The sequence below is a fragment of the Nasonia vitripennis genome, chromosome 4, assembly GCF_009193385.2.
Source record: "Nasonia vitripennis strain AsymCx chromosome 4, Nvit_psr_1.1, whole genome shotgun sequence".
In the NCBI taxonomy this organism is placed as follows: Eukaryota; Metazoa; Arthropoda; class Insecta; order Hymenoptera; family Pteromalidae; genus Nasonia; species Nasonia vitripennis.
In genome coordinates this window covers 22,698,725-22,718,185 of record NC_045760.1, presented here as the reverse complement: position 1 = coordinate 22,718,185, position 19,461 = coordinate 22,698,725, and the positions used below count along the sequence as shown (strand labels likewise).

Below are 19,461 nucleotides of genomic sequence, written 5' to 3'. Positions count from 1 at the left end.
GTGGAGCGGATGTATCAGCAGATTCTCTGTTATCAGACTGGCAAGGCCACATGCTCGCCCTATATAATGTTTGACCACCTGATCTGTAATAAATAAAGCGTTAGTCAACAACTTTCTTGGCAATAAAAAATAAAAAGAAGACAATAAAAGACAATTGACAGATCTTACCATTGACGTGAGATGGACTTTCCTCGACGAAGGGATGCTTGTTTGGTATGCCCAGGGGTCGTATAACCTCGCGGCCGCGGTAGACTGACGGATAACCAGCTGCACCTTCCCAGGACATATCGTGATTGCCACGGTAGTTCAAATCGGGATAATTTAATTCGCCCATCCTCTCGCATAATAGATGAAATAAACACCTCTCAGATCCAGTTCATGATCCCTGACGAGATTACACTGCTGTCTGCACAGCTGTTCACGTGTGCGTAGCAGAACGCACTGCATAAGAGCAGCTCTCGCGCGCTACGGACTATAGAAATTTATTTTCTACTCCGCGCGGTCTGAAGTGAGCTGCTTGGTACGTTTTCTGCACTTCCGGTTGCCATCCTTGACGAAGAGGATTCCACGTCCCCGAGATCTCAAGGCGCGTGCTCTAACCACTGAACCAACGACGCACTACCCTGCACTCGCGCCGACTAGCTCTTACGGGCGCTATCTCCGCCCGTTACAACACTATTACCGATCACTGTCCGTATGTCTTTCTTATATCTTTGGGAGTTGCGAAGGTGTACAGAGTGCAAGCCGCGTGAGAAAATAAACGAACGTTGAAGATCGGACTTGTAATATGGACTTTGTCTTTATTCAGTTACAGAGTTGTTGCTAGCGACTATCTGTGAGCGTATGACTTTAGCCACAGTACCCCCTTGCCAAAGATGAAATCAGGATAAACTTGTGTTAAAATACAGTGATATGTTTTTTTTTTGTATATATAACATTATGAAAATCCCGCTTGGTAGCGGTGCACGAAGCTCACTTATCTCCCTGACCGTCGAGATGTTGGCTGGTGTGGCGCCCTCTCGTTCTGGTTGTGTGCTTGTTGGCTCGTCTGCCTCTAGGATGTTCGTGGTGTCAGTTTTTGCTCGATAGGCATGTTAGATGGAAGTGGCGGTGTTGGTGTCGTCAAAAGCGGTTGGTGGTTTAAGCCGCCTTCGTCCAAGGTATAGGCAGGTTTTAGCCTATCGATGGAAACCGTCGTGTCTTTGCCGTGCACGTTGACAATAAATGTTTTGTCGCTGTGGCTAACGTCTTGAAACGGTCCGTCGTATAGCATAAGGAGCGAGTTTTTTACGTCGCTATGACGTATGAAAACATGATCCGATGTTGCCAGGTCCTTAAAAACGAAAGTTCTCGTTGTATCATGTCGCGTGACGGCTGCTGGTCTTAGCCGTTGCAGGTATTCTCGCAGCTGCCTGATATGAAACGCCAGATCTTCGTTCTGGCGTTCGTCGGATGCAAGAAACTCTTCAGGTAAACGCAGAGGCTTACCGTGAAACGAGTTCTACTGAGGTACCTGTTGCGCACCGCCGGTGCCGTGATCCGAGTCGGCAAGCCCGCCGACGCGCGCGTCTCTTGCATTCGCTCGCCCTCCATTTGCCCTCACGCTAGAGCGACCATTTTGGTAGCGTTCCGCGTCGGGTGAGCCAGCGCGCCGATCATCGTCACCGATCCACCGTGTGCGTTCTCGCTGGCTCCGCTACTCGCTCGAACGCCACGCCAGGGCGCTACCTGCCGATCTTCGGCAGCACGCCTGGGGCTCAGCGCATCGCGTTCCGCATCCCGCGTGTCTCAGTGCGTCGCCGTTCGACGCGCTCTCAATTTTTCCGGCGAAGCGGTGCGCGATATGATTCGTGCATCGCTCCAGCATTCTCCGCTCCGGAATTTTAACTCCGACAATCAAAACTTAGCCGATCGAGAAGGCAACGGCATGAACGGACACAGCGGTGTACCACCGGCGCCGCCTATGCCCGCTGATGGCATCTTTCCACCACCACAGCCACCGGTCAAGGCTGCCGTGCGTTGCTTCCAACATACTCAAATTTTCATCCAAGGTTGTGGTTTGCACAGGTAGAGGCCACATTCGACGCCAACAGGGTACGATCAGACCGCCACCGCTACAATCTGGTCGTCTCGCAGCTGCCCCAAGATGTCACGCAGGAGGTCTCCGACATCATCCTACAGCAGCGTCTTGCCAACCGCTATCAGGCGTTGCGTGAGGCTGTCCTGCAGCGCCTCACGGTCTCCGCGGACACCCAGCTTCACCAGGTGCTCAACGAGGTCCGCCTGGAGGGCCGCACGCCCTCGCAGCTCCTGCGCTACATGAGGACCCTCGCCAACAACAACATCTCCGACGGGGCCCTCAAGGTCAAGTGGCTCGACCTGCTGCCACCATACGCCAGCCGTATGTGCCGCGTGTTCCATGCGACCTCGCTGGACGAGCTCGCCAATCTCGCCAACCAGCTTATGGCTCCGGAGATGAGCGTCAACGCCGTCAATCCGAAGCAGTCCTCAGCGCCATCGAGCGGCGTATCATCTGGTACCGCCTCACCTCTCCAGGAGCACGAGCTGACGTCACTGCGTCTCACCATGGCGCAGCTCCTCGTCACCATTCAGAGGCAAACGTCGCTCCTTGAGTCGCTTACGGGAGCCAACGCCAAGAGCAACAACAGTAACAATAACAACAGAAGCCGCGCCCGCTCGCGCTCATGCCCTCGCCAGGCGGATACGGCAGCTCCAGGCACTCCCGCGGCGAACAACGGTTGGTGCTGGTACCACCGCACGTTCAACCGCGAGGCGACGCAGTGCAAGCAACCCTGCACATATCCAACTGCGGGAAACTAGATACGCCTCCGCATCCGCAAGCAGAAGGGGTTAGCGCACCGTCAGAGCAGCGCTTGCATGTGTACGACCGGGAATCAAGACTCCGTTTCCTCATCGACACCGGCTCGGCAGTCTCCCTCGTACCCCGCTCGTACTTCAAGGAGCAGAGAGTTCGCGGCCCGCTCACGCTCAGCGCAGCCAACGCGTCGACCATCAACACCTACGGCACGCATGCGATGTCCTTAGATCTGGCGCTTTCAAAGCCCCTGGCGTGGAAATTCATCGTCGCAGATGTCAGCAACCCTATCATCGGAGCGGACTTTTTAGCGCATTTCGGCTTAGCGGTTGACCTTCAGAAGCTCATCGACGCAGACCACATCCATCACGCAGCCGGCGCCGTCCTCCCAACGCACGTCTACTTAGTCGTAGTCAACATTTCCGCTGACGTTGCGGAGGGAGTTTTTGCTGACCTGCTAAAAGAATACCAAGACCTAGCCACGTCAGGGAGTACGACCATCGCTCTACCCGATCTCTCTGCCCTTCACCATATCGTCACGACCGGACCACCAGCGGCAGCGCGAGCTCGCCAACTTCACGGCGAGCGTCTCGAAGCAGCGCGAGCCGAATTCAAGGTTCTGATAGAGATGGGCATCGTGCGCATATCAGATAGCTCCTGGGCGAGTCCGTTACAGCTGGTCAAAAAGGCCGACGGCTCGTATCGTATCACTGGCGACTACAGGCAACTCAACAGCCGCACTGTGCCGGACAGATATCCTCTCCCAGTCATCGAGGCCCTGTTACTTGAACTTCGAGGCGACACCTTCTCAGTCATAGACAAGAAGAAGGCTTTTTATCAAGCGCCAATCGCGCCGGAAGATGCACACAAGACGGCCATTATTACGCCATTCGGCTTATTTGAGTTCACTAGATCATCCATGGGCCTTCGTAACGCTGCGTATTCACTTCAAAGGGCAAATGGATCGCCTGCTGCGAGACCTGCCTTTTGCTCGGGCGTATTTAGACGATATAATCGTAACCTCCTACGGGAGAGAACAGCACCTGGAGCACCTCAAGATACTTTTCGCGACTCTCCGAGAGGCACACATCCGCATTAACCAGGATAAGTGTACGCTGGCCAAGAGCAAGGTAACCCCGCCCCGATAACATGATGTCGGCCGAAGCCTGCTGAGCACAATGACGGCACGCGGTGCAAGCATCGTGCCGGCACTTAAATTAAGCGAAAAAACAAAAAAATTAAAACCCTAACGGGGATCGAACCCTGAACCTTTCAGTTAGCAGGCTGGCACTTTACCACTCGACCACAAACACTTGTTACAAGTCGTAGCTAATTGTATCCTTATGTACTGCGAGCAGCTGTTGATGTTAATAAAGTTGCAAGTTATTGTAATAAACAATCACCAAAATTATTATTAACGCGTTTAACAACATTGATATTCGCCGCTTATTTCGTGTAAGGCGCGAAACTGGCAGGCTGATATAAATTCGGTAGTCATGAAAGAATAGCCATAATAATATAATTAATAAAAATTGGCAAGGAACAAAGTCCGGTGGATAAATAATAGCCCAAATTAACAAAATCAACAGCCTTAAAATATAATACATTGAAAAGCCTTATTTCGTGAATTGTGCGGCTGAAAATTTTCTAAGTTTCGCAGCCAACAAAGGCAGCATTCTGCGGGAATTTCGTTCCGACAGAATGCTGTCATGGCAAGAAGCACTCCCAGCAGGCATTCTGCTAGCACTCTGAGAGCGCCAAATGTTAATAAATTTTGAACACGGGTCGACGGCACAATGCCGTCAGGTAGCTCCTCAAAATGTCTTCATAATGCTGCCATGAGTGCCAACACGGCGTGACCGCAAAATGCCGACATTTTGCCTTCGTTCGTGCCGGTGTCATACAGTCGGCACTCATGGACGTCATTCTGACAAAGTTTCGTGCCGTCGCAATGTGAGCACGCGTGCTGGCACGCTGTGCCGCCAAAATGTCAACATTATGACTTCCCGCCCCAATCACATATCCCAGATAACATCCCGTGCCGAGCATTTTAGGGTCACGCGTGACGAGCACGCGTGCTGTCTCTGTGCCGTCGGTGTGACGACAATTGTGGAAAAATTTTTGGCCGACATATGTATTCGGCATAATGCTGGCACATTGTGGGCACGCCGTGAGGTAAAATTCGAAATTTCGTGGCGGCATTTTGCAAGCATTTCGATAGCCCACGGGGGATTTATGCAATTTTGTGTTTTAAACATTTTCAACAATGATTCCGTCCAATGCAATGCCTTTAGACATAAAATAGATACTCAAGATGAATAATTGTCCATGAATTATTGTTGTAACACTATTTGAACAAAATATATATTCATATAAATGGGTTATGCAATTTTACAATCATACGATGAAACGCATACAACATAATATGCACACAAATAATTTATTATATTATTATTTATAAATAATTAATCGAGTTTATTTATAAATTTATTGTTTATTTGCAATTATTAAAAAAATTATGAAAATTGTTGAACAAGAGCAAGTTGGGCAAAAGTAATATATTTTTAATTATTAATAGTCGCATAATTACAACATTTTAAGAGCAATAACAATAGCTATATATGAATTATTAATTTATCAAACAATCGATTAAGCCAAGTTTCCGTATCAGTTTGATTTGAATTTGGCGCTGATCATGTGATTCCAACGTTTATATATCCTTTACGTACGGCAACGTTGCCGGGTACCCGACGATTTCCGATCCTTTTTGCTTCAACGGCTTGCACGTTAACAGCAAAAATATTTGTTGCCTCAATAATAGTTGATTAACAATAATTATTGAGTGTTTCAACAACTACATCAATAAAGCGCCTTTGGTAAGTGAATATATAACTTTAATAATGCTTTTTTTATGATAAATATGACGCAGATATAGGTGGTTATCGGTTAGGAAAGGTCATGTCCGTTTATCTTTTTGTTTCCGTGTTTAATGCATAAATACGTATAAAATTAGTGATATTAACCTACTAACTAATAAATTATTAATTTAAGATACTAATTAACTAAAGTTAAAAGCTTTGATAAACACATATGCAAAACTCATAAAAAAGCAAGGAGAATTCGAGGTTATGTTGCCGAAATTCTTTACGGTGTCTTTACGTACAGTTTCAGATATTCGAGAGATCCAAAGCTACCTCCTGGGGCACCTGCTGTACCATCCTTGGCATCATATCATCAGAGGCTGAGAAGGCACTAGGGTCCAGGAAGCACTGCAGATACTCTTGCTTTCTTTCTTTCTTTCTTTCTTTCTTTCATTCTTTCATTCTTTCATTCATTCGCTTTCTTTCTTTTATTCTTTCTTTGAAAATAATATTCTTGTCTTATTTTATTCATTTTGCAATAAGTAATATTCGCTTTTCTAAAGTATTTTCTTTTTATCGAGGTAAAATCTTGTTGGGAATTGCTGAACGCAGCACAACATCTCTCTCATTGAAAAGCAAGTGCACGGGAACTTCATTAAAGGAAGCAGTTAGAACATCAAAAAAGGTACAGAAAATAAATAAAATTATCTCTTGTAATATTTATATATTACTGTTGATTCATTATGTATTTAATGCATTTTTACTTCCCTTAGGTTACATTAATATGTATATTTTTCATTAGGATGTTCAAACTATTCTATATTCTAATAAAATTGGATTTATATAGGTCGAAGACTTTAGAGTACGGATATCCATCTGCTCATCAAGTCCATCAAATTGCCAACTTGATGGTCAGCTAGGAGTACACAGGTCATCGACTGGCTACATATCAACACCAACTCTTAAAGAATTGGCTTTGAAAGCTGTAAGGGTAACTTTTTTGTTATTCATTAGATTTTAAGTAACTTGGCAAAGCTAGCCATATTACAATTTATTTGTTTATCTAGCTCTATTAGAAAGTTTACCTGTAGACTTGGACACGGATTTTCAATTTCTGACTGAGATTTCTTATCACTGTTGCTATAAGAGATCAGATCGATTATTTTTAAGAAATCTCAGTATCTCAGCGGCAATTATTATTAATAATTACTGTTACAGACAAATTTATTATAAGTGTCTGTAGTTACAAATGCAGTAAGAAAGAATAATATAAGTCACTGTGGCTGAAAGATCCACTTCAACGATGATTTTAAAGAAATTTCAGTCAAAATCTGAAAATCCGTGTCCAAGTCTATAGGTAAACTTTATAACAGAGTCAATTTATCAAAACCGTTCAATATAGCTAGCTTTGTTATGTTATTTAAAACATGTGTACAAAATTTCAGACCTGTATGGTCAAAAACATTTAAATGGCAAGGTCTTGAACTTTTTCTTTTATGTTTCCATGGTCAATAGATTAGCATGACAGCTAAGTGTTGGCAAGGCTACTGTTTCAATTATTTTTCTACTAGGGCTTTGTAATTTTGTACACAGGTTTTAAATATTATAACATAGGTAGCTATGTAGAAAGTTTTTTGTTTTATTGACTCTGTTACAAAGATTACTTGTAGACTTGGACACGGCTCTTCAGTTTGTGTATATCATTTCTTAAAAGAAGTGATAACGAGTACCTCTAATCAGGGACCGATTCTATTGTTTTTTACTGAAATTTTAAGTGCAGAAACTTTCAAAAACTTTGCTTCTTGATCAGAATAGAAATCACTGTGGTTTAGCGTTCCTCTTGATCACTCCTTTCAAGAAATGATGTACGTAAACTGAAGAGCCGTGTCCAAGTGTACAGATAATGTTTGTAACAGAGACAATATAACAAAAAATTTCAATGTATCTAGCTTTCTTATGTCATTTAAAACATGTGTACAAAATTTCTGATCATTACGGTCAATATTTAAATGGCAAGGTCTTAATCTTTTTTCATGTTTCCACGGTTAATATAGGTTATCATTACAACTACATGTTGACAGGCTTGCTGTTTTAATTCTTTTACTGCTAGAGCTTTGAAATTTTGTCCAGAGGTTTTAAATTATATAACAATGTTAGCTACGTATAAAGTATTTTGTTTTATTGTCTCTGTTATATAGTTTAGCTATAGACTTGTACCCGGCTTTTCGATTTAGACATTTAATTTCTTAAAAAGATTAATAAAGAAATTCTCTTGGCCACAGTGACTTATAATATTGTTTTAACCGTATCTGTAAGGATAGAAACTAGTAATAACTTTGCCTGTCCTTCAATACATAAAAAATGTCTCAATTTTATGCATATGTATACATATAAGATGTACATAGAGGCATAAGTGGTTTCAAGCCTGCTATTTCAATTCTTTTTCTGCTAGAGCTTTGAAATTTTGTACACAGGTTTTAAATAACATAACATAGGTAGCTATGTAGAAAGTTTTTTGTTTAATTGTCTCTGTTACAAAGATTACTTGTAGACTTGGATACGAATTTTCAGCATTTGCCATTTACTATAGCAATGATTGATGAAGAGTATCTCTAAGCCACAGCGACTCCTGCTATTATATTTTACTGCATTTTTCAGTGCAGAAACTCATAATAACTTTGCTTCTTGCTCAGTATATTTTTTAAAATAATTGTGAAATAGTATCTTTCAGCTGCAGGGATTTATATTATTGTTTGTTACTGTGTTTTTAAGTACAGAAACTCATAGTAACATTGCCTGTTACTTAGTGTAGTGTATATATATATATATATATATATATATATATATTTGCGCACTTGAAAATGTCAATTTTGCCTTATATGCTGAGCAACAGGCAAAGTTAACCTGTTGACCTACACCTTTTTGGATTTTGAAGCAGTCAATATTTTTATTAATTATTAAACGTTTCATTTGTTATACCAGGTTTCGCAGTAGCTGTGCCAGGAGAGTGTAATCTACGGCGTGTTCGAATATTGCTGTTTAACTTCAAGGCATCGACTGCAAGGTTTTATATTATATTATTATATACTTACAATAATATAGTTTTTCCCAAAGTTATTTCTTAATATTAACTCGCAATTATTATTCATTTTCCAAAATGTATGCAATACGATCAATGCGTACTAGAAAACCGTTAGAATCTTGCTCTCGTGATTATCAAGTACGTATGAAAAAATTATTTAGTAAAGCTCGGTTCGATTATATACAAAGCTTAGTGGTTGAAAATGTTCCTCAAGTAGAAGCCGCGGTCGATACTTTTCAGTTTGATTCTTCGGAAGATGCGCAGGATTTATCGAATGAACGGATCAATTTTAACGAAAACTCGTGCTCAATGGAGAGTGATGATCCGATGGATGTAGATTGTGATTCAGACAATGACCGTGCAATAATGGACGATGGTAATTCGATCTCATCTTCCTCCACTTTTGAGAAATGTGACGAAACCGTTGAAGATTTCGAAGATAGGCTTGCTTCGGTGTTCACTGAGCAAAATATGTCCCATACGCAAATAAGAGCTGTGTTACTAGCTATTAAAAGTCACAAATGTTTCTCCACTTTGCACATTGATCCTCGAACTATTTTAAAGACCCCAGCTTATTCTTTGCCTATTGAAAAGGTAGCTGGAGGCGAATATCTCCATTTAGGTGTAGAAACAGGTATTCTTCATATTCTTAGTGTAACTCCTGCGCATATGATTCCCGATTTAATTGAACTCGATTTCAGTACAGATGAGGCTTCACTGGATAAAGCGAGTAAAATTCTAATGTGGCCTATACAAGTTCGTATAGCTAATATCCTCGATAGCTCCCCAGAAATCGTGGGTATATTTCAGGGAACAAAAAAGCCTACGAGTGCTACCGAATTTCTCAAACCATTCACTGATGAGTTACTCTCCCTTTTGCAAAATGGTATTGAATTTTGTGGACAACAAAAATTTTTGCATTTGAGGTGTTTCATAGCCGATGCACCGGCTCGATCGTTTATTCATGGTCATCGAGGACACAATAGTAAAGCTCCTTGTTCCAAATGTCATGTCGTAGGTGAATCTATTCGTTCAGGGGTGATAGCGTACAAAGGAACCAATCATGCTCCACGTACGCATGATGAATATTCGTCAATGATGGACCTTGATCATCATAATGGACCATCAGCTATTGCTTCTCTCCCATTTGACTTGGTGTCCAATGTAGTATTCGACTACATGCACCTGGTATGTCTCGGCCTTATGGAAAAAATTCTGCAAGGAATAATCGATGGTAGATTCGTACAATCAGCCAAGTTGAGCAAACCGTTTGTCGAAGTGTTGATAGATCGTCTCGAACAAGTTAAAAGTTACTGTCCACAGGATTTTGCTCGCAAGCCTGTCAGTATTGACAAGCATAGCAAATTTAAAGCCACCGAGCACAGGCAGATACTTCTATACAGTGGTCCGGTTGTATTCATTGGCTTGGTAAATCCTGCAGTTTACAATCACTTTCTTCTCCTTCACACTGCTATAAGAATTTTGGCGAATCCTTCTTCCACAATGGAATCTATCGATTACGCAGATAAGTGCATAAAACTATTTGTTGAAATGGCTTCTGATGTGTATGGCGTGGAATTTCTGTCGTACAATACTCATGCTTTATTGCACCTTCCTGATGATGTTAGATCTTTCGGTCCATTAGATAATTTCTCTGCGTTTCCCTACGAGAATAACATGACTTATTGTCGAAAGTTATGCCGTAAGCCAAATCAACATTTGCAACAGATTGCAAAGAGGACAGCTGAATGCGTTCGTACAGCATCGAAGAAATATGTTGATCCCTCAACGCTAAAATTTATTGGCTGTCATGCGAGAGGACCAACTCCCCCAATCGAACATTCTAATAAGTGTTACAACCAATATAAAAAGATTGTAACAGGCTCGATACACTTGTCCACTTTAAAACAGGATAGTACTGTTATTTTGCGAAACAAATCCATTGGTGTAATTCAGAATGTTTTCGAATGCAACAATAAGTGCTACCTTCTTCTACAGCTTTTTAAAAAAGTCGACAATTTTTATAATCTTCCGTGCGCTTCATCATTAGTCAATGTTTTTCTTTGTTCAGCACCCGCTACTGAATTTGTTTTTGTGAGGCTCCAGCAAGTCGCAGGTAAATGCTTTCGAATGCCGTATTGGACTAACGGAAACACAACCAAAGAATGCAACTCTCAACATTTTATCGTTGCAGTTATCATGTCCACGCACTTTCTCAATTAACTTATAATTTTGATTTTTTTTTCGCACAAGCCGTTCAAACATTTTTTACCCTCGTATACATTTTTTAGTTTCATGGATTGTTATTTGTAAATTCATATTTTTTGTTTAGTTTGTTGTATGAAGTGGCCGTAAATGTGCATTTTACCAATTTAGCAAATTTTTAAAATCAATTTTACGCTTACTGCGTCGGAAAATATTGTTCGATGGACGCGTTTAATTCGATATTCTGCAATAGTTTTGATTTCGCACTCGTGCAAACCTCACGCTCATGCTGAAATTAATACTTTCTCACTTGTATAGAAATATATTATACTGAAGTTCAGTTTCGACTTTTTACTTGCTTTTTTGAATTTACGTGCTCGCCCTCAGATGAACAAAAAACAACAGAAGAACTTGGGAGCTTCTCCTGTCGATGAAGCCAATGCCAATCTCTTGGGGAGAATGAATGTGATGAACCAAGAGCAGCTTAATAACCAGCCGAAACTGACATGGCAGCAGCAGCAGCAGCAGCAGCGGCAGCAGCAGCAGCAGCAGAAGCAAGAGGAGCAACAAAGAAATAACAAGAAAGAGGGAAAGGTAGTGCAACATAATCAGAAACACCAAGGAACTGGAAGTATGCACAATAGACCGACGCAAGGAGGAAACTCGCAACAGGGACAGAAAACGCAAGGAGGAAACTCGCAACAGGGACAGAAAACGCAAGGAGGAAACTCGCAAAAGGGACAGAAATTGCAAGGAGGAAACTCGCAACATTGGCAGAAGTCGCAAGGAACTGTTAGCATGCAATGTCAGAGACAGAATCAAGGAGAAAAGCCACCGCAACATCTCAATAAGCCAGGGAGAAAAACGCAAACGGAAGGACAGAAAAACTACGGAAATACGCAAGAAGATAAGGCAGAATTACAGCACTCATTTCGTTCGCAAACAGCATTGACATCACAACATCAACAACAACAACAACAATATAACGGTAACTACAATAATACAGGTTCAATATATATCGGGCTGTAACATGTATACACATTTTTTTTCATACTGCTTTATTCATTTTAGATCATCGATACCGTACGCCGCAAAATACAGGAACAGCAGCAGTGGAAATGTCTATCAAGGAATTGTCAAAGACTACACAGTAAGTTCAACGTGGTTTCCTTTCTTTTTATATAACACTTATAACAATCGATTCATGCATTGCTTATAGATCGATGAACAAAAGAATAGTCCGTCTAGAGGCATCGATTAGGTAAATATACTTGTGTATATGCTGCACTATTGCGTATATACGTTGTAATATAAATCTCTGTATAAATGACAAAAATATTTTATTTTACAGAGCTGTAAAATCCAGTCAGGAAGAGCTGAAGAACGATGTAAGGTACTTCGTAGTGTTATTTTTATGATATTATAAACAATAACACAATGTAATATACTATAACAATGTAATGTAATAACAATGTATTAATAAATTAAATTTTTCATTTTCGTTTTAGGTCGATCAACAAAAAGGTCGTCGATGTCCAGACATTAGCAACGTATGTGTCGGCAATACTGTTGCAATTTTTTGAACAATAAGTCACATTAATATAATTTTTTTTTTATGTTTGTTTTGTTTTAGATCCATTCATAAAATGTTGACAGACATCAGAAAGCATCAATCTTCCAAGGCGACAACAAAACCTGTTTTCTTGCCGTTCAAGTCCTGCGCGGATCTACTAGCATTCGACAATACCACGGACGAGCAGTTTGACGACTGCGTAAGTAGAATTGAATTTTTTAAATCAATTAATGTATTTCTTCATCTCTAATATTTATTTCAGGTAAGCTACTTGGAATATATCAAAGGAGTTACTGCATCAGATTCAGCAGCAAAATTTTTCAAAGCCTGCTTTGTTGTCAATGAAGATATTTTCCGCAATCTCACATGGACCGGCTCAAAAACTAACCAAGACCTCATGGCACTAAAGGATACTCGTTTTTCGACAGCTTGCCTAAGTACATTTATTGTTATTGTATGCTTAAAAATCATAAAATATTTTAGAAAATGCATTATTAACGTTTTATTAATTACAGATGCAATGCCGTATAATAAGGATACACTGACGAAGCCAACGGAGGATGATTTCGTCAAGGCTATGACAAAAGCCCTCAAGAGTGCCAAAGAGAGCTTTCGCCGCACTGGCATCCTGCTACGTCGTCCGATTCAAAACCAGAATCACCAGGATTCTCCACCGCCTAAGCGACTTCGCCGTCATAACGAGCCAGCTATCGTCGACAATGCGCCACGCTTCGACGGAGAGAACGAAGAAAAGTTCAGCGATAACGACTTTCATGAGACCATCTACTGGAACAACAACAACAACCTGGATAACCAGATGTTCGATGACTTGAACGAAGAAAACGGTGACAACCTGAACTTGGATCCCAAGACACAAGACGACGACTTTGAGGAGAACGACACCGAGGATCCGAACTTAGAACAAAATGAAAATGAAGAAGATGCTGAAGGAGATGAAGAAGATGCTGAAGAATATCAAGAAGATGCTGAAGAATATCAAGAAGATGCTGAAGGAGTTAAAGAAGATGCTCAAGAAGATCAAGAAGAAGAGAATATATTTTCGTAAATTAAGATAAGTATTCTTTCATTTATTATTTATATTTATTTCATAACTTTTCTTTCTCACCAAGCTCATTCACACTATTACTAAAAATAGTTTTAGTTTCCCATTCTTCGTTTTTTTTTTATTTTCAAATTAGTTTAAATAGATGTGAAAGGGCTTTGGAGGGCTTAATTTCATAACCCAACTTTTGTTTCAGTTATATAAAAAATACACGTTAGTTTTAGGTATGCTTTATTATTTCTTACTATTAGTGTTTAACGTGTATTTTTTATCATAACGCTTTTTCACATTTTTATTACAAGTATATGTTTTTATTTGCTTCATTTATTATTAGTTATAAAAGATGTGAGAAAGCGTTGGAGGGGCTAGTATTGTGGATGAGCCTCACAGAGACGGGCGAGGTCGGGGCCCGCTCATACCTAATAAACAAAATTTGATTTTCAGCTTTTGATAGACATCTCATCCATTGTAAGAAATATATATTTCTATATCTATTATATAATATAAGTGTCTAATATTTATTCTTACAGGTGCTCCAAGTGATCAGTATTTTACATTCCTTTTTTTAAAATAATTAATATTTTACAGGTTTCATATAGCACAGCAGGTACGCACACCTATCATTTTTGGGATGAATAAATAGCCAGCAACGATTTGGAATTTGAAATCAGATGAGTATATTCAACATTCTTTAATAATGCATGTAATGATAGAATTATAGCTTGTGTCTGTTTATTTGCAGCAGCAGTAGCAACAGCAACAGCAGCAGCAGAATCAACAGGATTTGTTTGAGCAATGGAGCACATTACGTTGCAGCAACGGTGCCACGAAAAGCAACAGCAGCAGCAACATTATACCTCGAAAAGAAGCAGCAACAGCAGTACCTCAAAGAGCACCAGCAGCAGCAGTGCAATATATTTTTATAGAGATGCAGAAGCCCATACCAAGACGAATGTGTCCGGTGGTAGCTTCTCAAGTAGGGTGTAGCAAAAAAATCATTTGTAAACGATGTATTAGAATGTGAGGGCTTAGCTCAGATTGCTACAATATTTCAATTAATTGTAGATTTCTTTTTTATTAACGTATTTTTTAATTATTATTGATGTATTCTTATTTCATTGCGTTAAGTTTTATATTATGCATATGTAATTGCAATTGTATGTTACTTTTTATTAGATTTAATAAAATATACATAATTTTCATTATATATTGTGATTTTTATTATTAAAAACAATCATTTATATAGGTTCCGTGCACCTACAAGCGAAAGCACGGATTTTGAAAAATGTCCGCAAAATGCAAGCACGAAGTCGAGCATAATGCTGGCACGTAAGACGGCATGCGTGCTGCCTTTTTGCCCACACGCACATTCTGAGCAAATTGACGGCACATTTCGGTCACAACGACGTCGTAGGAACGGAGCACGCGTGCTCCACGCATGCTGTCGATGCGCTAGCATTGTGACGGGACGATGTTTTCAATAACACGATTTTGAACCAACACGCGAGACAGCACGTTGGCGGCACGCGCGTGCTGCATGATTTCGGCACTCGTGCCCGCTTTTCGATGGCATTCCAGGAGCACGCGTGCAGACACTTGAAGAAGCTAGGTGCTGGCATGCGTGCTGCATGCGTGCGGCACAGGTGCATCATATACGGGGCATTTGGACGACACGCGTGCGCATCTTTTAAAATTCGGCTAAGTCCCGAGACCGATAATTGTCTATGGAAAAAACAGCTTCAGGGCGCTGTGTACTATCAAAATGATTTAATTACGAGTTGTACCCTATGATAGATGATTGCTCAAACGTACATCAGTTTAAAAATTACTATTTTCACAATTAAAATTTGATTAATGTAACACATCCTCGGCACATGTGCCAAATTTTTAAATGTTCCATTTTCAATGATTTTACAGGTTAATTTGGGCCATTAAAATAGTATAAAAAAACATTGTTTGCAATGCAACTACAAATATCTGTGTTTATATGTATTTTTGTACATATATATACACTCCTAACAATAATGCAACTCGATAAATTATATATATATATATATATATATATATATATATATATATATATATATATATGCGATCTACCCATTGCATTATATACGCATAATAGTTATTATGAAAGTAAACGATTCACATTATTATTTGTTTATCTAAAACTTAATGCAAATTTATTTGCTTATGCATTAATTGTTTACCACGTAAGTGAATACGTATATTCATTATTATATATCGCATTAATGCACTGCATACATTTCGATTTTTATTTATTTATTTATATCAACGTTATTATTTATTATGCACAATGCTATTGTTTTCTTTGCATGTGTCAATACAACTACCTAATAATTAAATAATTTAATTGTAATCGTTTTCAAAAGTTTGAATAGTACGTTTGAATTCGCGCCGCGCGATACGTGCACTATATATGTGATTTTCCGTTGTCTCTGTCATTGTACTATAGTTAATTAAGCGGGAAACGCAACAAAGTATATTACTTTTTGCTTTGATGATTTCCCTCGTTAACAGCAAAAAACTTCGTTCGCTGAATAATCGTTGAATATCAACAATTGTTTCTGCAAACTTGGATAATCACTTGTGTTATTGCTTAATCAACTCAATTAGGTAAGTTAGAGCTATAATTTTGTTATTTATTAATCAAGTAATTGTCGTGCGGTAAAAGTGAGGTTAGAAAAATCGTTCGCGGAGACGATTTCTTTGTCAATGCCTTATTAATGCAACTTTTGTGCAAATATTTTACAGTCATTATGGCTACATGTACCATTCTTTCAATAATTATTAGTTCAGCAACAAAATTTTGGTACATTAATTTGCTTTTTTTTATCAGACCCGGATAGTCGAAGAATCTTGCCGCATTTCCTGAGGAAGCTGTTGATCGTCGACCCTCGCTTGCGGCCATCTCCAGCTAGAGAGGGGCTGCTCAACAGGTCCTGGAAGCCTCGTCTTCTTCGACTGCACCTGGACATTGAGTTTGTCAGGCAGCTTACACATACATATATTTTCTGTTTCATACACTCCATCCTGCAACTTGATTACTTTTCTTTCATTATTTCTCATTACAACAATAGTTCATATAGACTTTACTCATTCTTTCTTATACTTTCTATTTTCGAGCCTAATATTGTCAACCACACCATCGTCTGGACCATCTACCACACCACAGCACCTGCGGTTCCTAGAATATTATATAAAGGTAAGCAGGATAAATCCTAATTTCTGTTTAATTATTAATTTAATATTTAATTGTATAATTCTTTATTTATTTTAAACCTGTCCCTGCAACATTTCCTAATTCACTCAATGATTTCCTATAAACATTTCCTATTTATTCTTCTCAACCGTCTTCCAAATACTTTTTCTAATATAAAATTGTGTTTATAGTTAGCTGAAAAAAAACCACAGACAACAACAGCCACTCAGCGGAAGATAAGAATTGCAGCTTGCTTCTGAGGTACTTCGACAGGTTCAGCTCACCGTACTCACCAATATAGTTGGAATAGCAAAAAGTAAGCTAGGATGTTTATTTATTTACTAAAATCAAGTAACTTCTCTTTATCAAAGTCCCAGCTAGTAAGAGATTTTTAATGATAAAACATTTTCAAAGTCTAAGTCTGATAGGTCGAACCCGGGTGTAGCTTGTCAGATAAACATCTGCTCTGAATGCATTTAAATAAAATGTGTCACAGTAATTACTTTTCAAAGTACTGTTAAAGTATCAGTAGAAAATTATAAATATTTATTTTAATAATAATAGATGGTTTTTGGACAATAATGATCTCTGGAGAGACATATTGCCAATACAAAGTAATTGGTTTTTAAATAGAGATGTCAAATTTTGTAGACAGTTTTTAAATGTAATTACATAACTTATTACCGTGCCACATTTTATTTCAATGAATTCTATGTATATTCTTACCTGAATAGCCACACCCGGCTTTTGTCTTTTCGACAAGGAATTGTAAGATATAGTGTTATACAAGATATCTTAACATCTGAGACTTTCTTTATAACATTTTATTACATTACATTGTACAGTTCAAAAGTTGATATAAGACTTCATATGATATATCATGTTTCAATTTATTGTCAAAAAGAAAAAAGCCGGGTGTGGCTTTTCAGGTAAGCATATATGTAGATTGCATTAAAATAAAATGTATCATGGTAATTAGTTGTAAAATTGCTTTTAAAACATGTATGCAAATTTACACATCTCTATTTTAGTAATCATTGACTTTTTATTGACAATAATGATCTCTGGGCAGACATGATGTCAGTAAAAAGTCATTAATTTTTTAAATAGAGATATCAAATTTTGTACACAGTTTTCAAATGTAATTACACAACTTATTACCGTGCCACATTTTATTTCAATGCATCTTGAATACATGTTTACCAGAAAGGCAGCACCCGGGTTTCTTGATTTTGATAATAAACCATTGTGTTTCAATTCTGAACATATATTAGATAAATCATGTACAACAAGATAAATCATATATATTCGATTAACTCTGTTATTTTTTAGTCTTTGCCTAGAGATCCATACTCGTATTTAGATAAAAGTGACTCTACGCTAATGACTATAACTGAGATACAAAAAGTGAACTTATCTCTAAATCTATTCAATGTAGAGCAAAATTGAAAGAGGTCTTTTTTGTTTAGAATAACAATATCAACCTATAAGTACTCTTAGAATTATTGAAAATGTCATTTTTTGAAAAACTTCATTCATCGGCAATTGGCAGCCATTTTGAACTTTTTTAATTTGAGGTCTAGAATCATTTTAAATTTTCGAATAGATTATTTCAATGATTTAGAATAAAAAGTCCTTCAAGTATTTTTCTTCTAAAGTCAATAGATCTTGAGATAGAGAAAGATGATGGTATAAACATGTGATTGGTATAGAGTAATTTTTTTCAAAATCCAGTGACTTGGGAACAAAAATGCTTCAGGGACTTTTTGTTCTAAATGATTTTAATAATCTATTTACAAATATTATTGAACGCTCTCTGATCTTTTACTTTTCAAAGATGTATAGATATTGTTAATATTTCTATATCTCTATTTATTTATTTATTTATTTAGTGCTTTATTATTTTTGTATATTTTTAAATCAAAAAAGATCAGGGAGCGTCGGAGGAGCTGATGCTGTGGTCGAGCTTCACGGAGAGGGGCGGTGGTCGGGGCCCCTCTCACCCAAAAATATTAATCATTATTTTTATTTTTAAATTTAAGCACCATCAGAAGCGCAGCCAGGAATATGCGTCAAAATTAGGATTATCTTTATAGATAAGTATATTATCTAGCGTTTATAATTTATTCAATTACAAATTTAAATCTGTTTTATATTTATTTGCAGCGGCAGCAGCAAAGTCAACAATAATAACAAGGAAGTGTGCCGATTGTTCTCCTCGCCTCCAGGAGTCGTCCAATTTTCAACTGCTTTATTATTATTTAATATTGTTCGTTTATTAATTAATATTATTATTATTCTTGTTATCATTATATTAGATTGATCAAAGCTCAAAAATTGTTATGTATATTTTATTCGATATCATTGTTATATTTTTATATTTGTACTGCGCTATAGTTTTATTGTTTCAATTGTATTTATTTATTTATATTAATGTTTTAATAAATCATACATATTAATTACCTACAATCCTCATCTGTCTCGATCATTTATTTGCGAGGCTCGGCCTCCAGTAAATGCGAGCACGCATTTCCGGATTTTCCCGCACGAACCCAGATAACAGCGTGCTCTGAAAATGCTGAAAACGTGCCGGCACGAAATGGGCACGCATGAAAAAT

The 19,461-nt window shown here is 38.7% G+C and overlaps 1 protein-coding gene and 1 long non-coding RNA gene across 2 annotated transcripts; both read left to right on the top strand.

Moving 5' to 3' along the window:
• Positions 1–5,502: 5,502 nt before the first annotated feature.
• On the top strand, positions 5,503–14,737 carry LOC100678913 (uncharacterized protein DDB_G0290301-like). Its single transcript, XM_031928979.1, has 12 exons — positions 5,503–5,712; positions 6,002–6,382; positions 6,545–6,682; positions 8,680–8,761; positions 11,372–11,972; positions 12,056–12,134; positions 12,204–12,245; positions 12,336–12,377; positions 12,493–12,534; positions 12,618–12,756; positions 12,820–12,994; positions 13,073–14,737. Exons 5-12 carry the CDS (start codon positions 11,372–11,374, stop codon positions 13,621–13,623), a joined length of 1,671 nt encoding a protein of 556 aa, XP_031784839.1. The 5' UTR covers positions 5,503–5,712; positions 6,002–6,382; positions 6,545–6,682; positions 8,680–8,761; the 3' UTR covers positions 13,624–14,737.
• A 1,214-nt stretch (positions 14,738–15,951) lies between these two features.
• On the top strand, positions 15,952–19,202 carry LOC116417190. Its single transcript, XR_004227488.1, has 4 exons — positions 15,952–16,257; positions 16,481–16,846; positions 17,035–17,159; positions 18,886–19,202. It is a non-coding gene; the product is annotated as an uncharacterized LOC116417190 (long non-coding RNA).
• The last annotated feature ends 259 nt before the right edge of the window (positions 19,203–19,461 follow it).

Excerpts from the sequence above, each read along its gene's own strand:
- LOC100678913 (XM_031928979.1), top strand. The coding sequence starts at position 11,372 with ATGAACAAAAAACAACAGAAGAACTTGGGAGCTTCTCCTGTCGATGAA. Across the intron at positions 12,246-12,335 it reads CGTCTAGAGGCATCGATTAG|AGCTGTAAAATCCAGTCAGG; the intron begins GTAAATATACTT and ends TTTATTTTACAG. Across the intron at positions 12,378-12,492 it reads GAGCTGAAGAACGATGTAAG|GTCGATCAACAAAAAGGTCG; the intron begins GTACTTCGTAGT and ends TTTTCGTTTTAG.